Source organism: Phyllobates terribilis, unplaced genomic scaffold, assembly GCF_046119375.1.
Source record: "Phyllobates terribilis strain yellow unplaced genomic scaffold, ASM4611937v1 Scaffold_11__3_contigs__length_659146591, whole genome shotgun sequence".
NCBI lineage: Eukaryota > Metazoa > Chordata > Amphibia > Anura > Dendrobatidae > Phyllobates > Phyllobates terribilis.
In genome coordinates, this window is record NW_027362771.1 from 201,236,645 (window position 1) to 201,254,789 (window position 18,145).

At 41.2% G+C, this 18,145-nt stretch overlaps 1 protein-coding gene and 1 long non-coding RNA gene across 6 annotated transcripts in view; one reads left to right on the forward strand and one right to left on the reverse strand.

The window, feature by feature from the left end:
* The window catches only part of LOC141165905 (uncharacterized), a 132,046-nt gene that overhangs the window by 83,379 nt on the left and 30,522 nt on the right, over positions 1–18,145 (forward strand). For all 4 annotated transcript variants that reach the window (XM_073651963.1, XM_073651965.1, XM_073651962.1 and 1 more), the window contains 2 exons: positions 1,838–1,898; positions 13,321–13,529. In XM_073651963.1, the coding sequence (XP_073508064.1) occupies positions 1,838–1,898; positions 13,321–13,529 (270 nt within the window). The remainder of the gene's footprint in view (positions 1–1,837; positions 1,899–13,320; positions 13,530–18,145) is intronic.
* LOC141165907 (uncharacterized) lies at positions 13,138–16,868 on the reverse strand. Of its 2 annotated transcripts, none has more exons than XR_012251221.1 (3): positions 16,055–16,868; positions 13,612–14,308; positions 13,138–13,423 (listed from the first exon to the last, which is right to left on the reverse strand). It is a non-coding gene; the product is annotated as an uncharacterized lncRNA (long non-coding RNA). The 2 variants fall into 2 exon arrangements; XR_012251222.1 differs by lacking the exon at positions 16,055–16,868 and adding an exon at positions 16,025–16,053.

Here is an 18,145-nt window from a genome sequence, read left to right on the forward strand (position 1 = left end):
CACCATTACTTTAAGAAATGAAAGTCAGTCAGTGCGAAAAATTGGGCAAACTTTGAAAGTGTCCCCAAGGGCAGTTGCAAAAACCATCAAGCGCTACAAAGAAACTGGCTCACATGAGGACCGCCCCAGGAAAGGAAGACCAAGAGTCACCTCTGCTTCTGAGGATAAGTTTATCTGAGTCACCAGCCTCAGAAATCGCAGGTTAACAGCAGCTCAGATTAGAGACCAGGTCAATGCCACACAGAGTTCTAGCAGCAGACATCTCTTCAACAACTGTTAAGAGGAGACTTTGTGCAGCAGGCCTTCATGGTAAAATAGCTGCTAGGAAACCACTGCTAAGGACAGGCAACAAGCAGAAGAGATTTGTTTGGGCTAAAGAACACAAGGAATGGACATTAGACCAGTGGAAATCTGTGCTTTGGTCTGATGAGTCCAAATTTGAGATCTTTGGTTCCAACCACCGTGTCTTTGTGCGACGCAGAAAAGGTGAACGGATGGACTCTACATGCCTGGTTCCCACCGTGGAGCATGGAGGAGGTGTGATGGTGTGGGGGTGCTTTGCTGGTGACACTGTTGGGGATTTATTCAAAATTGAAGGCATACTGAACCAGCATGGCTACCACAGCATCTTGCAGCGGCATGCTATTCCATCCGGTTTGCGTTTAGTTGGACCATCATTTATTTTTCAACAGGACAATGACCCCAAACACACCTCCAGGCTGTGTAAGAGCTATTTGACCAAGAAGGAGAGTGATGGGGTGTTATGCCAAATGACTTGGCCTCCACAGTCACCAGACCTGAACCCAATCGAGATGGTTTGGGGTGAGCTGGACCACAGAGTGAAGGAAAAAGGGCCAACAAGTGCTAAACATCTCTGGGAACTCCTTCAAGATTGTTGGAAGACCATTTCCGTTGACTACCTCTTGAAGCTCATCAAGAGAATGCCGAGAGTGTGCAAAGCAGTCATCAAAGCAAAAGGTGGCTACTTTGAAGAACCTAGAATATAAGACATATTTTCAGTTGTTTCACACTTTTTTGTTAAGTATATAATTCCACATGTGTCAATTCAGAGTTTTAATGCCTTCAGTGTGAATGTACAATTTTCATAGTCATGAAAATACAGAAAAATCTTTAAATGAGAAGGTGTGTCCAAACTTTTGGTCTGTATTGTATTTATGACATATAGTTTGATATAATGTGTGGGGCTTATTTTTTGTGGGATAAGCAGTAATTTTAATTTATACAATTTTTGTCATGATTGACAGCAGCATTTAAAGGGGTACACTGTTGGCATTGGAGTTAGCTCTGATGGCAGCAGTTACTCTTGGGTGCCGGCAACATGTAGCAGGCTGAATTCCTGGACCCACTCTATGCAGTGATGGTGTACATCTATGGCAGCAGTCACTACGGGATTAATGTACTTACCTGAGGAAAATGGACTAAATAGAATGAACACTTTCCCACGTGTATTCTAGACTCAGTGTTAAACATCATAATGAGATTTCAGCTGGGAACTGGTCCTATTCCTAAGTAAATTTGCAGCGTATCTGAACCTATGGCAGGGTTGTGGGCATGTGCCTCCAGCTTTATACTGCATCTTACCTTTCATAAAGGATGCTGTGAATCAGCTAAGTGGCGTTCCTGTAGATACACCTTGTATTATTAAGATGGTATTGCACTTTTAAGTAAAATAATTGGTCATATCTGACAATCTTTTCCCGTTAAAATTTTTTTCGAATGTATAATGCTTTTTATTCTAGAGCACAATTAGAAAAAGTATAATATATTATTGATCGCAAATGGAATGGAAGTTAATAATTTTTGTCAATATCTACAGGTCAATTCGAGAACTCCTGCGCATATGTCATGAAAAAGAAAGGGTTAAATATATCATAAGGGTATGTATTTCTGCTATACTTAAGTCTACATTTAGCACTGCCCCAGATTTAGTGTAGGTTTACTTTGATAGGGATGTAAAATATAAAAGCAATCTATCGGTTTCCTCCCAGGGCTGGCTATAAACATGTCTGCCAAACAGCTAACAACTACATCCTCACCATAAACGGATATTGTTGGGTCAGAAAAACAAGCATGTTATTTCTGTAATGAGAGCAGAGAAAATCTGCTGCCAAATATAATGGAAGGAAGAAAAGGGACAGACAACCAAATGCTACACACGACTCATGTTTGTCAATTAAGACAAAAATGTCATGGAAAACTAATCAGTGCTAAAAAGGAGAAACCCAGACTAGACTGCAAAACTGTTTTTATAAGGGGTGACTCAGATTTCACAGCCAAGATGGATTTATAAATGGCATTTGTGACTTAAACAGATTGCGGTTATAAAAGGTCCGGACTACACAGCCTGACTACTGTTATAAAGGGAGGTCCAGACTACTCAGCCTGACTACTGTTATAGGGGGAGGTCCAGACTACTCAGTCCGACTACTGTTATAGGGGGAAGTCCAGACTACACAGCCTGACTACTGTTATAGGGGGAAGTCCAGACTACACAGCCTGACTACTGTTATAGGGGGAAGTCCAGACTACACAGCCTGACTACTGTTATAGGGGGAAGTCCAGACTACACAGCCTGACTACTGTTATAGGGGAAAGTCCAGACTACACAGCCTGACTACTGTTATAGGGGGAGGTCCAGACTACACAGCCTGACTACTGTTATAGGGGGGAGGTCCAGACTACACAGCCTGACTGTTATAGGGGCGGTCCAGACTATATAGCTTGACTACTGTTATAGGGTTGGTCCAGACTGTACAGCCTGACTACTGTTATAGGAGGAGGTCCAGACTACACAGCTCTTCTAATATTATAGGGGTGGTCCAGACTATACAGCCTGACTACGGTTATAGGGGGAAGTCCAGACTATGCAGCCTGACTACTGTCATAGCGGGGGAGGTTCAGACTATATAGCCAGACTACTGTTCTAGAAGGAGGTCCAGACTATACAGTCTGACTACTGTTATAGGAGGAGGTCTAGACTTCACAGAGAGACTTCTATCATAAGAGTGGTCCTAGACTGTAACTACTTGTCCAGACCACTCAACCAGATTACTGTTAAAGGAAAATATCAATACAATATTGCCAGACTCCGGTTAAAAAATAGGTTGAGACTGTGGAGTCAGACTATTGTGATAGCAGGGGGTATATACTACCCAGTCAGAATATACAGACTTCTGCCTAAGGAAAAGGTCAGAATGTTATAGGAAGCAGCTCAGACTAAGTAACGATTGTGCTGTTCTATATTGTAAGTTGGTCTGTATTACTCAGTAATTGATGATATGTGAATTGACACATTATAAATCTGTTTCATTTTCATTAGTTACACTACCGTTCAAAAGTTTGGGGTCACCCAGACAATTTTGTGTTTTCCATGAAAACTCATACTTTTATTTATCAAATGAGTTGCAAAATGATTAGAAAATATAGTCCAGACATTAACAAGGTTAGAAATAATGATTTTTATTAGAAAGAATAATTTTCCCCTTCAAACTTTGCTGTCGTCAAAGAATGCTCCCTTTGCAGCAATTACAGCATTGCAGACCTTTGGCATTCTAGCTGTTAATTTGCTGAGGTAATCTTGAGAAATTTTACCCCATGCTTCCTGAAGCCCCTCCCACAAGTTGGATTGGCTTGCTGGGCACTTTTTGCATACCATATGGTCAAGCTGCTCCCACAACAGCTCAATGGGGTTGAGATCTGGTGACTTCCCTAAATAGTTCATGCATAATTTGGAGGTGTGCTTTGGGTCATTGTCCTGTTGTAGGATGAAATTGGCTCCAATCAAGCGCTGTCCACAGGGTATGGCATGGCGTTGCAAAATGGAGTGATAGCCTTCCTTATTCAAAATCCCATTTACCTTGTACAAATCTCCCACTTTACCAGAACCAAAGCAACCCCAGACCATCGCATTACCTCCACCATGCTTGACAGATTTAGTCAGGCACTCTTCCAGCATCTTTTCAGTTGTTCTGCGTCTCACAAATGTTCTTCTGTGTGAACCAAACACCTCAAACTTAGATTCGTCTGTCTATAAAACTTTTTTCCAGTCTTCCTCTGTCCAATGTTTGTGTTCTTTTGCTTACATTAATCTTTTCCTTTTATTTGCCAGTCTCAGATATGGCTTTTTCTTTGCCACTTTGCCCTGAAGGCCAGCATCCCGCAGTCGCCTCTTCACTCTAGATTTTGACACTGGCGTTTTGCATGTACTATTTAATGAAGCTGCCAGTTGAGGAGCTGTGAGGCATCGATTTTTCAAACTAGAGACTCTAATGTACATGTCTTGTTGCTCAGTTGTGCAGCGGGGCCTCCCACTTCTCTTTCTACTGTAAGGCAGCACTAGTCATCATAATGGGGGATACTCGCTGCACCGGGTAAACTAAGCACACGTGCAATGTCCTTCCGGTATTTCACAATACAGCCGTTTATTATTATCATAAACCGCAGTTCACACAGTCCATCTTAGTTTATCACCGGCATGTTTACACACTTAACATCCGGGAGTCTCTCAAGTAGCAGACAGGCCCAAGTGGCCCAAGTAACAGCCTTCAGCAAGGTAATAAAATAGCAATGTCCATATCAATGTCCATATAACACAGTGTATTACCTTTTCCGGGTTTAGCTACTGCAGTCCATTAGGCTTGCCACCACTGTGGCTTTGCGGCTTCCCAGGTAGGGGTCTCCAGCCGTCGTTCCCTCAAAGGCCACTGACATCCACACAGGATCCAGGCTTTGCCTTTCAGGACTCTTCACCAAGCCTCTGCCTTCCAAGGCCACTAGCATCCACTCACAGGATCCAGTCTCGACCTCTCAGGCTGCCAGGCTTCACTCAGCCTCACTAGGCCTCACACGAACGGTGTCCCACACACATGGGGAACAGGCCTCATGCCTCTCACAGAACACACCTGTCTCCCATCAAGCAGGGTTTATATATGCATCCTGTGCGCGCACACACACATACTGACAGGACCTTGCTGATGTCACAGTCATGTAATCAGACAGACATTCTGTGCGCGCAGGACCTGTGCTATGTCACAGTCATGTGACCAGTCACCTGAGGGGGAAGGTACATGGTCAGGTAAAACACATCCTGGACCATTACCGTAATGCCAGCAAGTCACTGCATTACACTACTCTGGTTAGAGCCTGTTTGTGCTCTCTTCTGAAGGGAGTAGTACACACCGTTGTAGGAAATCTTCAGTTTCTTGGCAATTTCTCGCATGGAATAGCCTTCATTTCTAAGAACAAGTATAGACTGTAGAGTTTCACATGAAAGTTCTCTTTTTCTGGCCATTTTGAGAGTTTCATAGAACAAACACATGCAATGCTCCAGATTCTCAACTAGCTCAAATGAAGGTCAATTTTATAGCTTCTCAAATCAGCCAAACCATTTTCAGCTGGGCTAACATACTTTAGCAAGGGTTTTCTAAACATCCATTAGCCTTCTTACACAGTTCGCAAACACAATGTACCATTAAAACACTGGAGTGGTGGTTGTTGGAAATGGGCCTCTATACACCTATGTAGATATTGCAATAAAATCAAGATGTTTGCAGCTAGAATAGTCATTTACCACATTAACAATGTATAGCGTGTATTTCTGATTCATTTAATGTTAGCTTCATTGAAAAAAAAAAAAGTGCTTTTCTTTCAAAAATAATGAAATTTCTAGAGGACACCAAACTTTTGAACGGTAGTGTATATGCAGGGTCAGACTGGGGTGTCTGGGGCCCACAGGGGAAATTGACTCTAGGGGCCCACCCTACAGCTATATGTGAATACCTGTTAGCCTTTATCCCTGTTATAGTAGAGAGTCGACTGTAAAACACAGGCGGCTCCTGCTCATCTACTGTGTGCACACCATAACTGGGATGTACAATTACGGTAGTTTGCATTAAAGGGCTTCTTTGGTTAAAACACACCAATCCACGGGATCCACAGAATAGGTGATAACTTATTGATCGTTTGGGTCCGACCATTGGAAACTGCACCTTTCAGAAGAATGAGGAACTTTTATTGCTGACAGGACACTTTTATCCCCATTTTAAAATGCAGCAGGTGGGATGTCTGACCGCAGCCTCATTCATCCTCTTTGGGGTTCCAGAAAAAGACAAGCGCAATTCTCGCAGCCACTTAGGGAATGAATGGATCAGTGGTCAAGTCGCACATGCTGCTCCAGTCTAATGGGAATAAAAGCTCCTCATTCTGCTGATCGGTGCGGATCTCACTTACTCTGTGGAGAGGAGAATACTAGTTTTCACCGGAGAACCCCAGTAAGTGCATGTTGTTCCAAGTATTTAATCACTAATGGAAATGAAGAATATTTTCCTAATTAATAATCAGAGATAAAAATTACTGCGATACACAACATAATCCACTATACCAAGACCAATAATACAACATACTAGGGAGAAATACCACCACAATGCAGCCAGACTACATATTACCACCACATAGTGACCGAATAATACCACATACTGTACAAGAGAGAAATACTGCCACCCCATGACCAGAACACATATTACCAGCATATAGCGACCAAACAATTCCACATACAAGGAAGAAATATCACCACACCATGACTGGACTACATAGAATCATAGAATGGTAGAGTTGGAAGGGACCTCCTGGGTCATCTGGTCCAACCCCCTGCTCAAAGCAGGATTCACTAAATCATCTCAGACAGATGTCTGTCCAGCCTCTGTTTGAAGACGTCCATTGAAGGGGAACTCACCACCTCTCGTGGCAGCCTGTTCCACTCATTAATCACCCTAACTGTCAAAAAGTTTTTTCTAATATCTAATCTGTGTCTCCTCCCATTTAGTTTCATCCCATTGCTTCTAGTCTTTCCTTGTGCAAATGAGAATAAAGATGATCCTTCTACAATGTGACAGCCCTTGACATATTTGTAGACAGCTATTAAGTCTCCTCTCAGTCTTCTTTTTTGCAAGCTAAACATTCCCAAATCCTGCAACCGTTCCTCATAGGACATAGTTTGCAGACCAGTCACCATTCTGGTCGCTCTTCTCTGAACTTGCTCCAGTTTGTCTATGTCTTTTTTAAAATGTGGTGCCCAAAACTGTACACAGTATTCCAGATGAGGTCTGACCAAAGAGGAGTAAAGACCGATAATGACTTCACGTGATCTAGACTGTATGCTTCTGTTAATACATCCCAGAATTGTATTTGCCTTTTTTGCTGCTGCATCACACTGTTGACTCATGTTCAGTCTATGATCTATTAGAATACCTAAGTCTTTTTCACATGTACTGTTGCTTAGCTCTATTCCTCCCATTCTGTATATGCTTTTTTCATTTTTATTGCCCAGATGTAGTACTTTGCATTTTTCCCTGTAAAAAACCATTCTGTTGTTTGCTGCCCACTGCTCCAGTTTATTTAGGTCTTTTTGAATCCTCTCTCTCTCTTCTCTAGTATTAGCTATCCCTCCTAGCTTTGTGTCATCAGCAAATTTAATCAGTTTACCCTCAATTCCTTCATCTAAATCATTGATAAAGATGTTGAACAATACAGGTCCCAGGACGGAACCCTGTGGTACCCCACTTGAGACATTCATCCAGCTGGATGTGAAGCCATTTACAACCACCCTTTGAGTCCGATCACTAAGCCAGTTATGAATCCACCTAACAGTTGCCTGGTCCATTGCATACTTGGTCATTTTTTTAATAAGGATGGTGTGAGATACTTTGTCAAATGCTTTGCTGAAGTCAAGATATACTATATCTACAGCATTTCCCTGATCCACCCAGTCAGTGATTCTGTCATAGAAGGAAATTAAGTTAGTCTGACATGACTTGTTAGTTACAAACCCATGCTGACTCTGGTTAATCACTTCATTCTTATCCATGTACTTACATACATGTTGTTTAATAATTTGTTCAAAGATCTTTCCTAGTATAGAAGTCAGACTCACCGGCCTATAGTTCCCTGGGTCCACCTTCTTCCCCTTTTTGAAGATAGGAACAACATTTGCTCTTCTCCAGTCTTCTGGGACTTCTCCTGTTCTCCAAGAATTTTCAAAGATTATGGAGAGTGGTTCTAAAATTTCTTCTACGATCTCCTTCAGTACTCTGGGGTGTAATTCATCTGGACCTGGAGACTTGAACTCATTTATGTTAGCTAAATATTCCCTCACAATCTTTCTGTTTACAGATAACTTGGATTCTTCTATTCCTTTGAAAGGACAGTGAAGATCAGTTGATGTTACATTTTCTTTCTGAGAGAAAACAGATGCAAAATAGGAATTAAAAAGTTCGGCCTTCTCAACATCCTCTCTTACCATTTCTCCATTTTCATCCTGTAAAAATCCTATAGCATCTTTGACTTTTCTTTTACTTTTGACATACCCCCAAAATTCTTTTTTATTGCTTTTGACATATCTTGCAAGCCTTAATTCATTGTCAGCTTTAGCTAACCTGATACGTGCCCTGCAGGATCTGCAGACTGCATTATAATCTTCTTTAGATATGCCTCCCTCTTTCCATTTAATAAACATTTCTTTCTTTCTTTTTAGCATGTGTTTAAGTTCTGTGTTCATCCATCCTGGTTTCCTTAAATGCTTCCCATTCTTCCTACTTTTCGGGATTGTTAACGACTGTGCTTTGAGAATCTCATTTTTAAAAATTTCCCATCCTTCCTGGACAATTTTGTCCTTAAGGACATCCAGCCATTGGATCCCTCCTATTCTCTTTCTGAGTCTCTTAAAATCTGCCTTTCTAAAATCTAACCTTGAAGTTTGAGTCTTCACATGTCTTCCTCCTCTAGTTATCCAAAATTCTATAATAGCATGATCGCTGCCTCCTAGGGTCCCAGCCACCTTTACCTCCTCAACCATTTCCTCCCTGTTTATAAGGATTAGATCCAAAGTAGCAGATCCCCTTGTTTTCTCCCCTACCTTTTGGAAGATAAAGTTGTCAGCAAGAGAGGATAAGAATTTGCTTGACCTGTTAGTTTTACTTGAGAGAGATTCCCAACAAATGTCTGGATAGTTGAAATCTCCCATGACCACTACGTCATATTTTTTGGAGAACTTGGTCATTTGATACATAAAGAGTTCATCCATATCTTCAGCTTGCCCAGGTGGCCTGTAGTAAATGCCTACAATGGTGTCCTTTCCGTTGTTCTCTCCTTTTATTCTTACCCAAACAGTTTCCACAGAACTCCCAGTCTCTGAAGTTCAATCTCTGTGCAGATATACGCTTTTCTAACATACAATGCGACACCTCCTCCTCGTTTATCAAGTCTGTTTCTCGCAAATAAGTTGTATCCTTTTAGCCTTTTATTCCAATCATGTGTATCGTCCCACCAAGTTTCAGTGATTCCAATGACATCATATTTCTTTTCCTGCATTAGTAGTTCCAATTCTCCTTGTTTGTTGCCCATGCTTTGTGCATTTGTATAAAAACATTTTAGTTTGTGATTGGTTTCTCTTCCTCCCATATTTTTATTATTTAAATTGTTTTGTCTTTGTTCTTCCTTTCCACTTCCAGTAGCAGAGATCTCAATAGTATTTGTCAGCTGTATGGCTTTTTCTGGCCTTTTGCTTCCCTTCCCACATTGTTCTAGTTTAAAGCTCTCCTGATGAGTGTAGCAAGGCGACTTCCAAATACATGTTTTCCAGTCTTCGTAAGGTGCACCCCATCTCTAGCAAGTAGTCCATCGTATAGGTAATTCATTCCGTGATCCAGAAATCCAAATCCTTGTTGACGGCACCATCGACGTAGCCAGTTGTTCACCTGTAGAATCTTATTCCACCTCATTGTTCCATGGCCATCCACTGGGAGGATGGATGAGAAGACCACCTGCGCTCCCAATTCTTTCACTTTCTTGCCTAAGTCTTCAAAGTCACTGCAGATGGTTTCCAGGTCCTTTCTTGCGGTGTCATTTGTCCCCACATGTATTAGCAGGAATGGGTAGTGATCTGTAGGTCTGAAGAGTCTTGATATCCTGTCAGACACATCTTTAATTTTTGCTCCTGGAAGACAGCACATTTCTCTTGAGGTTATGTCTGGTCTGCAGATAGCGGCCTCTGTTCCTCTTAACAGGGAATCCCCCATGACCACCACTCTCCGTTTTTTCTTCACAACATATTACCACCACATAGTGACAGAATAATACCACATACTGTACAAGAGAGAAATGCTGCCACACCGTGACCAGAACACATTATCAGCATATAGAGACCAAATAATTCCACATACAAGGGAGAAATACTGCCACACCGTGACCAGACCACATACTGACTGAATAATACCACATACAGGGATAAATACAGCCACACCATGACTGGACCACATATTACGACATAGTGACCGAATATTACAATACTGATCATTAATAAAAAACACAATACTAACAATACTGTTATTACCACCAGTTACATTATACACAGGAGCTCTGTTTATAGTATACAGTGTATAGTGTAAGTGTACAGGTAATGCAGTGACTCACCAATGACTATTTATTTATTTTACTCACTTATATAGCGCCATTAATTCCACAGCAGTTTACAGACATTATCGACACTGTCCACATTGGGGTTCACAATCTAGATTCCCTATCAGTATGTCTTTGGAATGTGGGAGGAAACCGGAGAACCCGACGGAAACCCGCGCAAACACAGGGAGAACATACAGACTCCTTGCAGATGTTGTCCTTGGTTGGATTTGAACCCAGGACCCCAACACTGCAAGGCTGCAGTGCTAACCATTGAGCCACCGTGCTGCCCTGGGAGCTCTGTATATAGTGCATAGGTAATAGTGATCACTAGTTACATTATACACAGGAGCCCTGTATATAGTATATAATGTAAGTGTACAGGTATCATACGGACTTACCAATGACGTCTCTATTTGAAGTCTTTCATCTTCGCTTTTCTTCTTTATCTGGCACAGACCGCCATCACTTCTTCCAGCCAGGACTTGTCTATGCAGAAAATAACATATAGTTGTAAATAGCTGATCACTTCTAGAGCACATTCCCCACTTTTTCCCCGACTTATACACTATGCCAGATGAAGAAAAAAGGTGACAGTGCTGTCCTGCACAGTAACAGGATCTCCCTTTTGTTTCCCCCATGGAAAACAGTATTCTAAAATGTAAATTATATTACAGCAGTAATGTTCCCAAATTGCCCCCGACAGCAATTATGTCCATCCACTTGCCACCATAAACTAATAATGTAGGTTCCTCATTTTGGCCTCCATACAGTAATTAAGTCCCTCACCTTGGCCCCTTTAATTAATAATGTCACCCATCTTGGGTCCCCATGTCCCTGGCCCCGCATCATGCCGCATCCACAAAAGAAGAAAAAAAAAATTCTTCATACCTATGTGTGCTCCCGGCGTCCTCCCAAAATAGTTACTGACCTATAGATGCCAGAGGCTGATGTCCGTGCGCCCGTCGAGGTCACTTTCATGTGCTGCTTACAATGGGCACATTGATGTCAGCTGGCGGCCATGTTAACCATTGCGGTGCAGACTTTCTGCACCGCAATACATTTCAACTGAACGGGCGTCCTCGGACGCACAGTCAGTTGAAACCAGCTGGCCCCCTTTAGCTCCTGCTCGGGGGCCCATCGAGGACCCAGACCCACTTGAGAATCGTCCGGTGTCCAGGTGCTCCAGTCCAACCCTGGTTATATGTCAGGTTTTACTAATGTAAAATGTATTAAAATTTGCTGCATTTTTTAAGACTGGTACTACTACTGACACATAAGATATTTGAAATTTAGTCTAAAAATTTGTGACTTATTTAAGATCAATTGCAGAACTAGTGATTGAAGTGTAAGGGAAAGGACAGATGGTGAAGTTCAGAGGCAGTCTGGATCTGGTTTTCCGAATGCAGTTTTTGCATCAAATAACATGCTGTTCACTGTGTTTTGGACTACATGTTGTTTATCAAGGCCATTAGCACTGCTTTTACACATTTCTTGAAGTTACCTATTAAATGTGTGTCATGTAGGCACTTATTAAAATTTTTTAGAGGTGTGAAACAATTTCTAACACTTACACTGCAGCCACAACATGTCAAAGCAGCATATTTTTTTGCCATAACTTGAAAATCATGCCAAAAACGCTGCTATCTAACCACAAAAAAACTGCACCATAACTGCAATATTTGAACGCAGCCTAATACATGAGACTAATAATGTCGTAGAAAGCAAGTAACAGAACTTCTGCTGACAGTATTGTTAATAAACAGATTTTGGGCGCATCCAGGCCAGTTTATGGTGTACAATTAGGCTGGGGCTATATGGACACTATGGCCATGGCAAATATATCAATCCAAAAAAGGATGGAAGATCCAGCACGTCAAAAGTATTACACTTTATTAGACTTATTCGATAAAATTAGTAACAGGTTATGAGTAAAAAGCAGAGCGCTTTGAAACACGTCGACCATGATCTTCTCTAAAGAGATGTATATTTTTCTGTGGACTTTTTCACACATTGTCCCTGTTACTAATTTTCTGAAAGTCTAATTAAGTGCAATACTTTTGACGTCCTGGATGTGCCCTCCTTTTTTGGATTGCTATATTTGCTGTGGATTTAGAATCTTGTGCATGCACTAGGACTGGTGAGCTGGTTATCTAATTTATGCTGCTATAGCCTTGACACATGTCATATGGCCAAAGATCGTTCTGTACTGCTGCTACATTGTAATGTAATGCAGATGAATGGGGGACCGCAACACGGACGGAAGTTGGAATCCGTTGGATTTTGCATGTTGCGGCTTCAGTAACTTGCTGCAAACCCATTCGCCTGCATTACACTGCGATGTAGCGGCGGCATAGAGAGATCTTTGGCTGTGTGACCTTTGTCATGACCATAGTTGCTGTGAGCCTCAGCCTTCATCAATGCAGCAAGTGTATAGATTTTCAGAGCAGATCACCAACGATCATTGTCAGTAGGATCCACCCTAACAGTCTATATTGCATGTATGCCATAGGAAGCCAGCTCTGAATGGCCTCACCCCAACTGTAAACCTTTCACATTTTTATCATCCAGCAGAATCATCTTCTATTGTTTTCAAGCGATTGTTACTTTTATCTCTGATTCTTGTAACATAAGGCACAGTAAACATACCCTGCCAACTCCATGGACCAGAGATTTCTAAGTCACTTTTATTATTTAGAGTTATTATTTTTTATTATAGCGCCATTTATTCCATGAGTTATTCTTTGTTTATGGGACACATGGTTTCTGTTAAACTATTCTATTCATTTACTTTTTTATCCATCATAATCATGCTTATGGCTGGCTTCCATCATATTTATCTTTTATTAGATTTCAATGCTGGAAATATATAACGAAGGTGTGCATGATCTTCTCTCTCAAAATGGAAACAAACCGCTTGAGATCAGGTCTCAGGGAAAAGTAGTGACACTTCCTGGATTAACAGAAATGGAAGTTATGAATGAAGATGATATCAAAAAAATAATCTCATATGGAGAGAAAAACAGAACAGTGGCATCTACAAAAATGAACACAGAAAGGTAACATTTACATACGCTGACAATTCATTGTCATCCATTCTATTTTTCTTTGTAATGGACATTATTAAATGTAAGAAATTACTTGTGATGAAGCCTTTTGTCCTATGTGCTATGCTTCCTTAAGACAAGGGGGCGCCATTCTTTGATGCGGTTATGTATGCAAGAAGTTGGCCCAGTAATGAGAATTAAGCTTCCTATAGAGACAACAAGTGACAAAGTGCTAAGTGAAAGGGTGTATAACAAATGCATCATATATGACAATAGAAAATACTTTCATTTTTAGCAATTTTATCACTAGAGCGTTAGGAAAGCTGCTGCCATGTAGTCCTCCATATTTATGAGCGCTGTATAACTCTATCCCCATCACAGATTGGCAGCTTTGTGCCTGTGCACAGTAAGCTGTCAATCAGTGGTGTGGGCAGGGGTATACAGAGCTCAGAATTCAGAGAACTGGGAGATCTGCAGCACAGAAAAGTGATTTTATCACAACTGCATCAAGCAGCCCAGTAAGTGACACATCACTGGAATCAGGGCCTCTGCCCCTACACCATGCTGCTCTCAGATTACATAGCAAAAAAAAAACGGGTGACATATTCCCTTTAACCCCTTCATCCCCGAAGGTTGTTTGCACGTTAATGACCGGACCAATTTTTACAATTCTGACCACTGTCCTTTATGAGGAATAACTCTGGAACGCTTCAAAGGATCCCACAGATTCGGAGATTGTTTTTTTGTGACATATTGTACTTCAATTTATTCGATATCACTTGTGTTTATTTCTGAAAAATAAAAATGGAAATTTGGCTTAAATTTTGAAAGTTTCGCAATTTTCAAACTTTGAATTTTCATGCCCTTAAATCAGAGAGATATGTCACACAAAATAGTTAATAAATAACATTTCCCACATGTCTACTTTACATCAGCATAATTTTGGAACCAACATTTTTTTTTGTTACGAAGTTATAAGGGTTAAAAGTTGACCAGCGATTTCTCATTTTTCCAACAAAATTTACAAAACAATTTTTTTTTTTTTTTTTTTAGGGACATCACATTTGATGTCACTTTGAGGGGTCTATATGACAGAAAATACCCCAAAGTGACACCATTCTAAAAACTGCACCTCTCATGGTGCTTAAAACCACACTTGGGATCTTATTAACCCTTCAGGTGCTTCACAGGAATTTTTGGAATGTGGAAGAAAAAAATGAACATTTAACTTTTTTTCACAAACATGTTACTTTAGACCCAATTTTTTTTTATTTTTGCAAGGGTAACAGGAAAAAATGGACACCAAATTTTGTTCTGCAATTTCTGCTGAGCACGCGGATACCCCACATGTTAGGGAAAAGCACTGTTTGGGCGCACTGCAGGGTTCGAAAGGGAAGCAGTACCATTTGACTTTTTTAATGTAAAATTTACTTGAATAATTAGTGGACACCATGTTGCGTTTGGAGAGCCCTTGATGTGCGTAAACAGTGTAAACCCCCTAAAAGTGACACCATTTTGGAAACTACACCCCTCAGGGAACATATCTAGATGTGTGGTGAGTACCTTGAACCCCCAGGTGCTTCACAGAAATTTATAACATTGAGCCGTAAAAAAAAAGTCAATTTTTTCCCACAAAAATGTTTTTCGGCCCCCAATTTTGCGTTTTCATAAGGGTAACAGGAGAAATTGCACCAAAACATTTGTTGTGCAATTTCTCCTGAGTAAGCAGATGCCCCATATGTGGGGAAAAACAACTGTTTATGTGCACAGCAGGGTTCGGAAGGGAAGGAGCGCCATTTGACTTTTTGAATGTAAAATTTGCTGGAATAATTAGCGGACTCCATGTCGCGTTTGGGGAGCCCCGGATGTGCCTAAACAGTGGAAACCCCTCACAAGTGACCCCATTTTGGAAACTACACCCTCAAGGATTTTAATGTACCAAAAAAAGAACCAGACTTTGATATAAATCATGCTAACTCCATTATTAAGCATTTTACTTCGAGAGACAGAGTAATTACACATGCAGCAATTTTTATGAAAAAGTATAAATCCATTTATTTTACATATATGCTGACAAACAATTAAAAACAATTATTTAGCAGACAGTGAGCCATAGTAAATAATGAACCGATCAATTGGGGTGGTTTGCAGGTTTACAAATATATATCCTGAGTGGTATTAACATCAGTTAAATCACATTGTAGTAAACAGTTTAACACCAGTCTTTTTAGTAATCAGAAGGGCTTTATCTTCCCCTCTCCACGGGAGGTGGCAAACAGAGCAGAGAAAACACAAGTCACAGTTTAACAGCACACCATTATGTGTATATATATCTCAGTCTATGCCTCAGGTGCAATCATAAATACAGGCTGCAGACTATCAATGCTCATGTGCCCAGTACACAGTTACCCTGTGCTGAAATCTCAGACCCCAGTTAGTGTCACCTCACTGAATCAAGCAAGAATATCTCATTTTGTGGTGTTAGCAGTGTTGAATCATGCTATTACCAGTCAGGAAGGCTGTTAGGACCCACTTACCACGTGACCCCTGGCCCCAATGCGCATTTCGCACTAGCTTCCTCAAGGGGGCGTGGCTACAGGCTCAGCCAATCACTCTTTTATGTCGGGCTAAGATATCAGGTGCTTCAATCTGTCCAATGCCGACTAGAAGACGGCGCATGCATTCAGCCCCTCCTACCCTCCCCCCACCGTCCCTCGCTCCTCAACCACGCATATCTGGACATCAGGATTAAGTCACCTGCGTCCAGCATGGATACTGACAGCCATGGACTGTGGAGAGGGAGGGGGCGCAAGGCACGCGCACCTAATCAGGAACAGGAGAGAGAGAGCACTGTAAACAAAGGTTAACCCTATAGAGTCTGTTTTGAGGCCGAGTGCCAGAGAATCAGATCTTAAAGGAGAACACACAGAGAATCTCTATAAAACATTCCTCAATCTGCTTATTACATTTTCAAATGTCAATGTGCAGACCGGCATGACATGAGTCTTGCAGAACCCAAAACCTTATAAATTAACTACTTTTTTAGTAAACTTTATTATTACATTACCTACTGGGCTTCTGCAAAACAATGTCTGCCAGTCTGCACTCACATAGTTCCTTCAAATAGGAGTCATGCAGACTTTATATGGGATTTCAGTTTCTTTAGTGCTCTGTCTTTCATATTCAACATGTGGAATCATCAGAATGAATTGACATTCGGCCTGAAAATAATAAGGGCAATTTGATTAGAGCCCGAATATACATAAAATGAGAGAATGTGCTCAGAGAAGACAAACAGGTTAAAAAATATTTTTTTAAAATAAAATGGTTTTGTTAAAAACCAAGGCAATTTTCATAAATTTCAATTGACCAAAGGGTGCTGCTGATGTGGAGTATTTTAGTAGAACATGGGCCCTAGAGAAAACTATTATAGAAAGGGAGAAAAGCTAAAAGCTTCATTCAAACCCATGGGGGCTCTAGTTCCCAGAACGTAGATCCATTTACATTCCCGTTGTGCTAAGATTTTTCTAATATCGCCCCCTCTAATACCCAACTGGACATGTTCTATACCTCTTACTTTCAAACTTTTGGGATTACTCCCATGTTCCAGTTTGAAGTGTCGTGGGATAGTTTTTAATTCTTCAATGTTATCCTGTGTCTTGGAGGCTATTATATCAAGCACGTGTTCACGGGTTCTGATTTTAAGTTGGCGTGTTGTTAAGCCTATATAAATTTTGTTGCAGTTACAGGTGGCGTAGTATATCACTTGTGACGTATTGCAGGTTATCCTCTGTCTAATAAAAAATTCCCTACTACCATCAGATGTTGAGAAAGTCTTTGTTCTTACGATGTTGCAACAGGCCACGCAGGCGCCGCATGGGTAACAGCCATTACTCGGTGGTCCTAAGTTAAACAGACTGCATTTTGCTGGAGTATAGTGACTCTTTACTAGGATATCTCTCAAATTTTTACTCCTCCTGGAGGTCATCTGTGGATTTTTAGACAACACTCCGGAAAAAGATGGTTCAGTCTGTAGAACTGGCCAATGTTTTTCCAGAACAGATCTCATGGTCTGCCATTCTGAGTTATACGTTGAAATAAATCTTATGGTGCCTCCCCTACCGGCGCCTACTTGGGTCGGCCGCAACAACGCATCACGTGACACCCCTTTTGCTCTATTATAGCCGTGTTTTATTGTTCTTTTACTATACCCACGTTCTGAGAATCTCAAGGATTTTATTAAGGGGTATAGTGAATTTTGAATCCAGAGGTACAACACAAAATTTGATAACATTAGGTCATCATATTGAATATGTTGTCATTAGTCTTGAGCTACTTGAGTTTGCATCGGGTACCTGGGTATGCACCAAGTATCGCGGGTGCTTGAGTAACAAGCTCAATTCCCCACCCCACATGTTTCAAGGTTGTAAGTCCGTGTATAACAGCCACGGAACATATGGGGCGGTGACTCAAACATGTCACTCGAGACTACGCCCCGCATGTTAGACACCCAAAAAAAAAAACATGAGGGGATCGTTCGTGCATGGCAAACGATCCCAGCAACGTTTTTTTTGGGTGCAAAGCATATGGGGCAGAGACTTGAGCATGTCATTCGAACACCCATGATA